The 12,026-nt window shown below is 53.3% G+C and overlaps 1 protein-coding gene across 3 annotated transcripts in view; it reads right to left on the reverse strand.

The window, feature by feature from the left end:
- CRTAC1 (cartilage acidic protein 1) overlaps window positions 1-12,026 on the reverse strand; it is a 154,398-nt gene that overhangs the window by 45,012 nt on the left and 97,360 nt on the right. For all 3 annotated transcript variants that reach the window (XM_032607785.1, XM_032607783.1, XM_032607784.1), the window contains exons 5-6: window positions 10,653-10,809; window positions 1,786-1,920 (exon numbers count right to left, since the gene is read on the reverse strand). In XM_032607785.1, the coding sequence (XP_032463676.1) occupies window positions 1,786-1,920; window positions 10,653-10,809 (292 nt within the window). The remainder of the gene's footprint in view (window positions 1-1,785; window positions 1,921-10,652; window positions 10,810-12,026) is intronic.

Raw genomic sequence — 12,026 nt, forward strand, 5'->3', positions numbered from 1 at the left:
AGAACCTTGGGGGCTGGGCATCCCCTTGGGGGAGGCGAGGATGGGTGGGGGTGGGGGAGAAGAGGCAGGGAGACCCAGGCTGGAGAAAGAGGGTTTGCAAAGGCGTGGGGGCAGCCTCCAACCTCTAGGATGAAATACCCCATTAATTCTCTGCAAAACTCCCCAGCCCGAATGTCGGTGGCCTTCTGTGTTGGCCCATTTCTCTCCTATCTATGAGGCACCTTGACAAGGAGCTGGTTCCCTTTCACGAGAATAATCGGTGCGAGGCTGCACTTCACAGCAGCATCTGTTTGGGTGATGAATGCCCTCTTGACATGTCTTGTTAAACCCCCGCGATCACTCTGACTTTCAATTACGGGCATAGCACCTTTCCTCTCTCCTCCCGCCTGATACCTTCTCCTACTCCAACTTGCTCGCTCCCCTCTGCTTCCGTCTCTTTAACACCTTATCAAATCCTCTAGGTTTTCTCCACCACCACCTCCTCTTCATTTTACGATTTTTCAGCAATGAGAAAATTTGCTGCTGGAGCGTTTAACAGGTGAGCTGCATGGGAGGACGGGCCGGGGAGCTGCCTCCATCTTTAGCTTTGCCCGGGGAGCTGACTGGCTGCAAGGGTGCATTTGTGGGGTGTTCAAAATGGGAAGTCCCGGGCAGAGTGCTGGAAGGGCAGGTACTTGTAAGTCACAGAGAATGGATGAGTACCCGCTCAGGAGCTGGATGCTAGCTGTCAGCACCAGCTGGCGCTTGTGGGACCTTGGATCTATGTGTCTACATCCCCGCTCACCTCTTCTTCCGGAGGCCGGAGCTCGTCCCTACGCCACCAAGAAGGAGAAATCAAACCTCCCATTCCTTGGCAAGGTGGGGAGGAAGTGGGTGGGGAGAAGTGGTTGAAGGGCAGGCTGATTACATCCACATACTTTTATTATGTGTCCCAGTCTTTGCAGACACAGACAGATTATTATAGCGATGTAGGAGCCTGAGTGAGTAGCACACGCAAAGGCAGTGGGAATACAGAGGAGGCAGTGCCAATCTCTGCCAGGCGGCACAGAAAGAGGCAGGAAAGGCTTCACAGATAACACCTAAACTGAGTGTTGAAGGATAAATAGAAGTTTTGCAGATAGAGAAGGGGGAGAGGGTACTTCAGGCGGAGAGGATTGGCAGGTGCAAAGGTCCTGAGGCAGATGATGGATGAACACAAAGGGAGGAAGGGGAGCAGAGCTGGGAGCCTGGAGTACTATTTTTGTGTAGATTTTATCCTGCTTCATATTATAGCTATTCGTTCATTTGTCTGTTTCCTCCTCTAAAATGTCAGTGCCTTGTATGGGCGGGTGGGGGGAGTGGGGTAGGGTGATCTTAGCCTTATTCAGGTCAGCGTCCCCAGCTCTGAGCACCAGCCTGGCACTTAGCACGGGTTCAATAAATGGCTATTGGACTGAGTTGCATGTTTAAGATGGATGCGGGGAGAAGAAATGGAGAGAGGCAGCTTAGGGTGGAAACCAGTGCTGAGAGACACAGGCAGGACTCAGAGGGACACGGGCCAATCCCAGTGGCTGGAGAATGGATAACAGTCAGGCGTTCCAGACGCTGTCTCCCCGGCCACAAACATCCCCTGCGTCCTGAACCACAGGGATGTGGAATTAAAGGTGACAAGCAACATTTCCCTGTGCGGTGCAGACAACGACTTGTCCCGCTCTCCCTGGGGCCTGTGGGACCTGGAGGGAGCAGGGCAGACCAGAGTCCCCTGTAGGGTGGTGGGGGTCACAGGACAGAGGCTGTTTTACTCACCAGCAGTGGCCGCAGCATCCACGAAAGTGCCGTCCCCCCGGTTGTGGAAGAGGAAGTTGGGCCCGTTCTCGTTGTCGCAGAAGATATCTGAGGCACTGCTGCTGAGGATGGGGCCCACGCTTACGCCCCGGCCGCCTGGGAGAGCACAGCGACTCTCACCGAGCGGCAGAAGCAAAGCCCCAGGCCCGCGTGGAGGATGGGGGCAGCCTCGGAGGCCCGTGATGCGCTGCTATGGTGATGCCTCGGAAGAGGCAGGGGTGGGGGGTGGGGAGGGGCGGATTCTGACATTCCAGATGCTTCCTGGAGCCCAGATCTGGGCTCACGGTTCCATAAACCAACGTGGAGGGTGACTGCACTGATGATGAGGCCAGTGAGGAGCAAGATGGGGTTACTTTGTGCCGAAGGAACGATTCCATGAGCTGAGGAACACAGAGGCCACCACCCAGAGCCTTCTCTTCCCTTTGGTAGCTGAATTGCACTAATCCTAAACCCATCTCTACCTGCAACATTTTGATCAAGTCACAGATTCCCTGACAGCCCCCAGCCTTACCCTGATCACAAATATGCTGGTCAAGATACTGGGTGTGTTCCTGTTCTAAGGACGTATAGAAACAGGCTCCAGCCACAGGTACAGGGATGCTTACTTTGTTTTGCTTGATGTAGGAAACAAATGCGAGCACCTGCCTGTCCATCAACAGCGATGCAGAATGGATTATGGTGCATCCACATGACGGGCTGTTCTGCAGCTACTAAAGAGACTGTGTAGATCCACGTGTATTGACTTGGAGGAACGCCCATGACATATTGTTAAATGAAAAAGCAATTCGCCAGGTAATGGTATTGTGTGATCTTATTTTTATTTTTCAGAAAAAGGAAAACAAATGATACTTCTGAATATACGTGTTTGTGCAAACTTGTTTTTGAGTTTGGGGAAGAGTGGGGAAGAGTGGGGAAGGCCACACTCCGAGCTGTTCGCATTGGCTGCCCTGATGGGGTAGGATTTAGGGAGGGAAGGAGAGACAGTATGTTGGCCTTTTTTGGGAACGTCTGTATCGTTTGGCTTATTGTAACAAGAAGTGCTTCTGTAGTTTGAAAGGAAAAAAATCCAATAAGGTGTATATTTTTTTTTAAGAAAGAAAGCAAGCAAGCCAGCTCTACGTTAGGGTTTGAAATGCCCAAGATCAATGTGGACATGTCACCAAGTCTAATCTTAAGGTGTCTTGAACAAACCACCCCCAACCAGTGAGTTTCAAATAGAGCCCTGAAAGCCTCCCCTCAGCCTCACTCCTACCCCAGGTATGGTGCAGAAAACAGCCTGACCAGAAGCAGGACATGCATTCTCGTCCCACCTTGGCTTTTTTACAAGTTGCGTGATCTTGGGCAATTTACGTTACCCGTTTAGCCTCGGTTTTTCTCATCTGAAAAATGCAGATACTGTGACCTGCCTTTCCTATTTCAGGGTTTTTGAGAGGATCAAATGAGGTGAGAAAAATAAGAGGATCAAATGATGGTAAAGGTCTTTGTGACTCCTACAACCTTGCTACTAAGGTGTATCATCTGTGCGCTTGTTAGAAATGCAGAATCTCAGGTCCCCACCCACCCAAACAGGACCCCTGGGGGGTTTATGTGCGCAGTAAAGTTTGGAAAGTGCTGCTCTGAAGGGCTGTTCAGTACAACGAGAGCAGTTATTAGAGCACCAGAATGTGATTTTTTTTAAAAAAGTTAATGAGCACTCAGGCAGACCTGAGTGATGCTAAGCCAGGTGCCCTCACCAGCCCGCTTCTGGACAGGGCAGAGGTTTCCACTGTGCTAGTTTGGGATGGAGGTTCTTTTGGTCCCCAGGCTCCTCCCATCCTCTGAGATTTGTCCCTGGAGGAAATCATGGGGCCTTTCTCACCTGTGCAGGTGGAGCTTGCCCACCAGGGGCCGGCTTTGGGGCCAGAGTGGGGCAAATGGCATTGCCGCAGGCATTGTTCTCCTGGTGGGGCTCCTCGTTAACACATCCTGGGCCCTGTGCCCCCGGATTTCTCCCAGGTAGTCTAATTAGCTCTCAAGGAGAGCTCAAGCCTTGTGAAAATGGAGCCACTGAATCCACAATACTCCCGGGAGAGCCTTCATTAGGAGAGCCCAGGCGTGGGGCAGGCTGGGAGGCTTTCAGACGCCTTTCTTTTCCTAAGCCAGCAGGGAGGGTGCTGGGCTACAACCTGGGCACCTCTTCTGCCCATTCAAAGAGTGCTGCTGAGTGGCTGCTGGCAGCTGTCCCTGCCCTGGTTCTGCCAAACTCCAGCCCAGGATCAGGCTTTGGTGAGAAACCCTCGGTCTTGTCTGGGTCCCCAGCAATTCCAGGTGGGGCTCCGGGACTTGCTGCCATGCAACTCCATCCTTCTTCCACCGCTCCAGCATCCTCCAATTTCCTCTCTGCCTCTGGCTCCCAAGCTGTGACACATTCCCTTCATTTTCTACAAGGCAGGTTATTTCCCTCTTGGACAAATTTCTAAATCTTTCTAATTAACTAATTGGCTTGGGTTGAAGCCTTGCACCATTTGTAACCTGTAATTACTAGAAAATTGCCATGGTAACCACACTACTAATTAGTGACAATTTATTGCCATGGCAACTGGACCATAACAGAGATGTTACCCACACCTCTTTCTTGGCAAGTTTGCTGCACAGTTGGGGAGCAGGTGAGTCGGCAGCCGGGGAGCCGGCCTCTTGGGCACGAGCCCCAGCAGCCTGTCAGGATGGAGAGCCAAATGGGGGTCTGAGGCAGGGACAGCCAGGTGCCTGCACCCCTCGCTGAGGCCGCAGGGGAAACTCTACTTCCAGGTCCATCATGTTAGCTCTCTTCAAACTAATAAAATCCATCCATCTTAAGGGTAGCCTGACTCTCCCACTCCCTGCCCGGTCAATGACAGAGGCCCCTTATTCCGCAAGTATCTTCTACCTGGACCTTCCCCTCCTCCCCTAGCTCTTCCCCCTAAGTCTCCCTGTCTTCTCTGTTACATCCACCCTGTCTCCTGGCCTCCTAAGGTTTAGCACACACCTTATGGGGCTGCCGGGGCAGTTAGGAACATCTTTATTTAGCCCTGGAAGATGATGTCCCAAATAGGGAGTTGAACTCCACTTTACATCAATTAATTCTTTTATACTTGAGGCAAGAACATCCTCTTGGGGGCAAGCAGTTCCCCAGTTGGGGCTGGAGAGGCACACCGGTTGGTAGGAAAGACTGGGGATCAGGAAATTCGAGCTGTGTGACCTTGGGCATGTCACTGAACCTTTCCGGCCATCTGGTTTCTCACCTATAACGCGAGACTGATAATAATAATAGCCCCTTCCCAGGTTGTCATAAATATTAAGTGAGCTGGTTTTTGGAAGGTACCTTGGAAAACATCAGGTGCCACAGAGTCATTAGTGGGACTATTTCCCACCTGCTGGGTGAATAATGTCCCTTTATTTTTCCAGCACTTTCAAGCTTCAAAGGCCTCCTTGTTCTGCTGTTGGGTGTGAATGCTGCTCCCTGCCCATCCCTTCCTGAAGGCTTCTCACTCTGTCCACCAGGCGGGGTGGAAGAGGTTGTGACAAGGGAAAATGCTTCCCTACGGCCCCCTCTTCCTCCTGCCACATTCTGACACCCCCTCTGATCCGCTCAGTGGGCCTGAGCCCACGGGGCAGCCCCGCTTACCCTTAAGAACTGCACCCCTACACTTGGGAGATGTAGACCCAAGCCCAATCTGGGTGCAGCCAATCCCTCTCTTAGACTGCATCAGGGCAGCCCTCGGGCTTGGAGGTGGGGAAGGGAAAGAGAGGCTGCAGGGAGCGGGGCGCTTCCATGCTGCGGCAACTGTACAGCAGAGGGCCCGGGATGAAAAGGCAGGGGATCCGCGGTGCTAAGGAAAAGCCTCCAGGGGCTGCCCGGCCTCTGCACCTTCTCTGGAGGCAGGAACTTGGGAAGTGTGCCCTCCAGGCCTTGGTCTCCCTCCGTGAAGTGGAGGCGGGAATGAGAAGGTCTGCAAGGCTCCTTCCAGCTCTACTTTTCAGTGCATCCTCCTGGGCCCCTCTACAGTCTGCACCATGGGGGCTCCGCGGCGAGGCTGTCAGACAAGGAACCTGGACCTGTGGGACTATTCTGCTGATTAATGATTCTAGTGGATGCTAAGGCCTGCAGGTTGCCGAGAACATCCAAGATATTGTAAAAGAATAGCAAAGCACTGGAACATACAGGGGTGGAGGAATGGACAGTGTGTGTGTGTGTGTGTGTGTGTGTGTGTGTGTGTGTGTGTGTGTGTGTGTGTTGGAGAAGGAGGTGTGAGAAGGGCAGGATGATAACAGCCTAAACTTCCTGAAATTCTAACACAGAATCATACTGTGTTAGGGCTGGTGTTGCTACCCCCGGGGTCCTCTGAGAGTGGTCCAGATGCTGGGCAGGGTTCCGAGTGTACTGATGTGGAGGGTATTAGACAAGGACATTCCCACTCATCCCTAATCCCTCTGGTCTGTCGCTGCAGGACATTGAGGGAGATGGGGTGGCAGGAGGACAGGCTCCATCATTTGTCCACTGGTGGGGATTTTCAAACCTTGGGCACCTGGTGGGTACAGGAGGGAAGTCGTTCCTCTCTGTATGCCCACCCCCCGAGGCAGGGAGGGGGCTGGAAGTAGCTGTTTCACGAGGGAGGGCAGGAAAAGGAGGGGCAGGAATAGCTCCAGTTCAGTCCTGTGTACTAGGTATCATGCACGATTCACCTCACCTCATCATTTTCTAGGTGAGGAAACCGAGGCTCAGGGAGGCATAACTGCAGCCAGCAGGCAATGGATCACAGTTGAAACCCATGTCTGAGTGACCCCAGAGCCACTCTGTCCCCACAGCATGCTCTCAAACATTTCTACTCAAGTTCCCTCTCAGCAGAAGAGGGATCTGTACTCCTGGTAAGGCCCAGAATGGCCAGCCATAGGCTTGACATTAAAAAAAAAAAAGCCTCTTGTTTTAGCTGAAGAAAATATGTACCAAGATTGCATTTGTATTCTATAACTTCTGTGTTTGCTTTGAATAAAAAATGATGTCCCTTCCTGTCAATCATCTTATGCTTCTGACACTCCGTGTTTCCTGGGGCTTTGGCGGGCCTGTGGCTGTACTCCCTGGGGGTCCCGGGCCCTGGCTGAGGAGCCTGTCACTCTAGCCCTGCCTGTCCCCAGCTGACAGGTCTGGCTGCACGCCCACTGAAAGGCCAGCACTGCCTGGGAACCCGGGAGACTCTGAGGCCCCCACTCTGCCGCCCCGGGTCACCTCTCTGGAGCGGCTGGTAGGGGTCCTCCAGAAGGCCTCAGCTGGGCTGTAGGCATCTCTGTCTCCTCCATTTACTTCCTGTAAATCAGATCTGCCCTCTGTTTTGTTCTACGCTGCTCCCAGCCAACAGCAAAACTCCCCACCCAATATCATAAATCCACCTTCATTTTCTTTCCAAATTTCTTCTAAGTCTTCTTTAATCACCACCTTGCAGCCTGGACAGATGCTCCCTAAAAGGGTGAGGCCAAATTGCAGAGCTCCTGGGGAGGGAGTAGAGGCCAGGGCGAGACAGGGTCCAGAGTAAGGAAGGGAAGAGAGATGGATTCCAGTGGGAACAGGGCTGAAGATGCCCACGCCTGTGCCCAGGACTGGAGGACATGCCAGGAGACACATGCAGAATACCTCCAGGGCAGGGGTTAGCCCTGCTTGCTTTGTGCTTTCCCCTGGGCTCCCTACACCCAGGAGATGCCCAGCAGAGGGTCCTGGCATCCTTCCTTCAGAACCTCAGAGGAGGGTGTCGATGTCTGCTACACTCGGTTGGTACTGCCTGTGTGCTAGGCCCTGTGCCAGGCATGCTCTATGTTTATCTCCTTTAATACCCCCCATTTTTCAGGTGAGAAAACTGAGGCCCAGAGAGGCTAATAAGTTGCCCACTGCTGCCTGGGAAGGAGGACATGGTGGAGGCAGGATCGGCACCCAGTACTCTGGCTCCAGATCCTGTCCACTTAGCAGCTCTGCTCCACGGCTAGTTCAAGGTCCTCAGAGAGGCTATGGGACGTTCCTGAGATCATTCGGGGCCAGAGAGGCAGCGCAAACTTTTTGGTCCCCACCTTCCCCCACCTTGAGTTCCTGCCTGGCTCTCTCATGGGGAGAACTAGTTCTCAGGATTCCCATGCAGGGCAGTTCAGGCTCCAAGAGGCTGCAGGCAGCGGGGGTCTTGGAGAACCAGGAACCATGGGGGAGTGGCCTTCCCTCTGCTCAACTCTGCACCAGCAGCTCTGGCAGCACCGCCCTCCAGGGGCCCTCGAGTCCCCCGAGAGCGGGCGCGCTGGCCGCTAGATGGCACTGTAGACCCAGTAGAGCGGCGGCCGCAGGCAGAATCCCGAGTCCGGACGACATGCCTCCCCTCCTCCTCCCGCGGAGCCGGACAGCCCGGTGCGGGCTTCGCCATTGCCCGGCCTGCAAACCGGTATGCCCTGGCCAACCCACTGCTACCCTGAGCAGCCCAGGCCAGGCAGCTGTTTCAGACAAAAAAACAAAAACAACAAAAAACCGGGAGCCGCAATTAAAGTCCAGAGGGCCAGTCCCGGGGGCTGAGTTTTCAGCGGTCGGGCCCCTTCCTCTTTCACCAACCCCTTCTGTCTTGCAGGCTGGAGCAGGATTCTCAAGCTGGAGGTCATCAGAAAGGTCAGCTGGTTGTGGCAGCTTAGGCATCAGGGGCCGGGGCTCTAAGTGCTAGTTTCTCTGCAAACCTCCTGTGTGACCTTGGGCAAGTCTCTTCTCCTCTGTGGACCTGGATTTGTTCTTTTGCAAACAGGAGGTTCTCCAGGGTCTGTCTGGCAGATGGGTGTTGTGTGCCTTGGCTCCGGGGACCTGACTGCACATCTGGCCATGGCTTGCTTCCCTCACTGCCTGCGTCTCTCCCCACTCCCCAGGCCCCAGGGCACCAGCCTGGAGCTGAGCACTGGCCACGTGGCAGAGCCTCGGCAATCAGGCCCTTACATTGGGGTCCGTTCCTGGGGCTCAGGAGGTTGCTCTGGGCTCGTTTTCCAGCCAGATGTCCATGTGTTGTGAACAGAGTGACGACGGGGGCTGCACAGTAGCGTTGTGGGGCTTGGAGGGCAGGGAAAGGGTGGGCTGGGAAGGCGGGCAGACAGAATAGTAACTTGGTGGGCCAAATAGGTTCTTGTCAGCCAAATGGCTTTTGGAAGTCTGCAGAGCTGCTCTAACATGTCCTCTGGGCATGCCAGCTGCCCTGGCCTGCCTGCATGCTCCACGGAAGCTGCTGTCCCTTCCTTGAGCTGCCCCGTCCTTCCAGCACAGCCTGGCACAGTTGGCCGGTACCCCTATCCCCACCCTGTGCTCCTCGGCGCTCTCCTCTTGGTCCCCTCCTTCCCCGTCCCTGGTTCCTGCCAGCCCTTCTGCCAGCCCCACCAGCGTGAACAGTGTCCCCTGTATGCTCACACCCAGCCTTCTTTGATTCTGTGCATAACCCTCGCTCCCAGACCTTGCCTCCCTTCCAGCTCATCATTTTCAAGTGCTTCATCTCCCCAGTCTACCCTCCTTCTCCTGCAGATCAAGGCACTTAATTGCCAAACCAGCCCAGTGCATGAACTGGGAACTGTTCCGAAAAATTGTCTGCACAAGTCGAGGCTGAAGCTCCTGCATGTTTATTCCTTTTCCCAGGAAAACACGGTTGATTACTGACATTCAGCCTCTCTGCTGCACGTTCCCAGGCAGAGCTCTCGCGCATTCTGATGGAGCTGAGCTGTGCAAACTGTTTTATTGTCTAGCCGTTTGTTCCCACAAACTTTGTCAGTCAACATCAATCTTTCCCTCTCACTGAGGTGGAGAGCTGGCTGGAGAAAGGCATGGTAAACTCGGGAGCGGCTGTGACAACCCTTTCTGGGCAGGACTTTGAGATGCTGCCACCACCCAGGTGTCTGGAGGCAGGGGGAATGGCCCAAATGACCCTTCACGGATCCTTCCAGCCCCCAAATTTGGATCCAGGCCAGCTGCCACTTGGAATTCTGCAGTGCAAATTGGGATGGATCTATCGGGAAGGTCAACCACTGAGGGAATTTCTACACCCAGAGTGCAGGTTGGGTGTGAGCGAGGCCAGAGTTCACGTGAGAAGCTGTGTACACCTCTGGCTTCCTGATTTTTGGCACCCCAAACAGGAACTGGATTGCCCTGCCATCAGCAGTCTATTGGCAGATTATCAGAGTTTAGTCAGCAGCCGTGCTGGAATTAGAAAAACAGCCTTCCCTAGAACAATCTCCCTGTCAGAGACTCTGACAATAGGTCCCCCATCCAGAAAGATGTGCGGGGAGCGTGACTTCAAAGAAAGTGCTGGAGAGGTTTTGGAACAAGAACACAATTCTTTGAGCTCAGTTATCTGAGACGGGACCCAGCTGAAGGTTAGGGATTTAGCACTCAATTCCTGGCCGCTTATGTGTAGGTAAGTAATTTCATCTGCTGTTTGGCAATAGAGAATGCTTTAAATCTTGGCCTCTGTGATTTGTCGGTTTTCTCCTACAGAACCTGTTCACCCGTCATTTGGGTTACAGCAGGGAATGGGGCAAGAGGGTCCAAGGAGAGGATGATGTGGTGACGTTCTTGGCTCTCTGACGTCACCCACTGGGCCCCCCCCAAAAGCCCAGCCCTGCCAGATGTCTCATCATCTGGAGAGGTCGCGTGGGAAGAAGCCATCTATGGGTGGTGGGATGGAATAAAGCCTTCATCCTCCCTCCCCAGAGACACAAACCCACCCTCTCCGGTGGTCTCTGATGTACTAGACTCAGCCTTGCAGGGTTCCAGCCCCCAGCCCCTCCAGCTCACAACCTCCCCATGTCACTCCGCCTACCTGTGTATTTGCTGACCCCAGCCTCAGCAGCGACGTCTCTGAGCGCCAGAATGCCCCGGGAGAGGTCACTGGCCTCTGGATCCATCTCAATGAGGGCGTCAGGGCCCACATTACCGTAGGCGTAATTGGCGATGTAGATGGAGTAGCGTCCGGAGCCCTGAGGAGGAAGGGAAGGAGGGTAGTTGAGCAGGACCACGGTGCGGGGTTGAGGGGGGGCGGGGGGCCCAGAGAGCAGCTCCCCCGCTCCTCTCGCAGGACCATAGCTCTTTCACAGGTTCGGCCTCTGCTCCCGGGGTCTGGCGTGCGTGACCTTGCACGACACAACTCCAGAGGTGCTTTTCATAGAGGCTACGAAGCGCACGACACCCCCAGAGTCCTACAGCAAAGCGGCCCCGCTTTTCCTTCCATCCTGTTCCAGAAGAACATCCCTCCCTCTCCTCCACAACCACCTTTTTATAGACAGTTTTCTAATGTGCCTTCTCCTCCAGCTGAGCTCTCTCCAGCTGCCAGCCGGGGTAGCTGCTCAATAAATATTTGCTGATTGATTGATCTACCAATTCCCATTATTCTCAGTCTCGCTCTCCCATTCTAGCTCGCTCCAGCCAAGATGACAAGCAAATTCGTGAGCCATCTCCCTGCCCCACCTCCACCCTGTACTTCTTCACTCCTCCACTTGGGTAGCTCGATAGGCTCAGCTACGCCAGGCTCCTCCTTCCCACTTCCACCCCCTTGTTTTTCCCACGTTACCAGAAAGAAATAGTATATTGCTCCTGCCTTTATAACATTGTCTCAAATATGGATGTATATTTTCCCCTTTGCATCCAGGAGAAGCCCTGGGCACCAGCTCCTCCTTGCTGTAGGCATTCTCTTCTCTAGTCCAAGACACAGCTGATGAAGATTCTTTCCTGCCTGTTATTATAATGGTGTTATTTCTTCAATGGATACCTTCTTTCCCCCAAGAGATCCACACAATTTCTCAACCCGTTTTCTAGCTTTCCTCTTATCCCTTGCAGCATTTCCCTTCAATTAATCAGACAGTACATATTTCTTGAGCTCTAATGATGTGCAAGGTGCTGGGGTATAAATGTACTTAAGACCATGTCTTTGTCCTTAGGTTGCTTATAGTCTAGTTTAAAGGAAGCTGACAAGGACCTGCTGTATAGCACAGGGAACTATACTCAGTATTTTGTAATAACCTATAAGAGAAAAGAATCTAAAAAACATAGATATATATGTATGTATAATGGAATCACTTTGCTGTACACCTGAAGCTAGCACGACATTGTAAACCGACTCTACTTAAATAAAAAATAAAAAAAAAAACAACGAAAGAAGCTATAAACACAAAACAACCCAGGAAAAACAGCTGAATTT

This window comes from Phocoena sinus, chromosome 16 (assembly GCF_008692025.1).
Source record: "Phocoena sinus isolate mPhoSin1 chromosome 16, mPhoSin1.pri, whole genome shotgun sequence".
NCBI lineage: Eukaryota > Metazoa > Chordata > Mammalia > Artiodactyla > Phocoenidae > Phocoena > Phocoena sinus.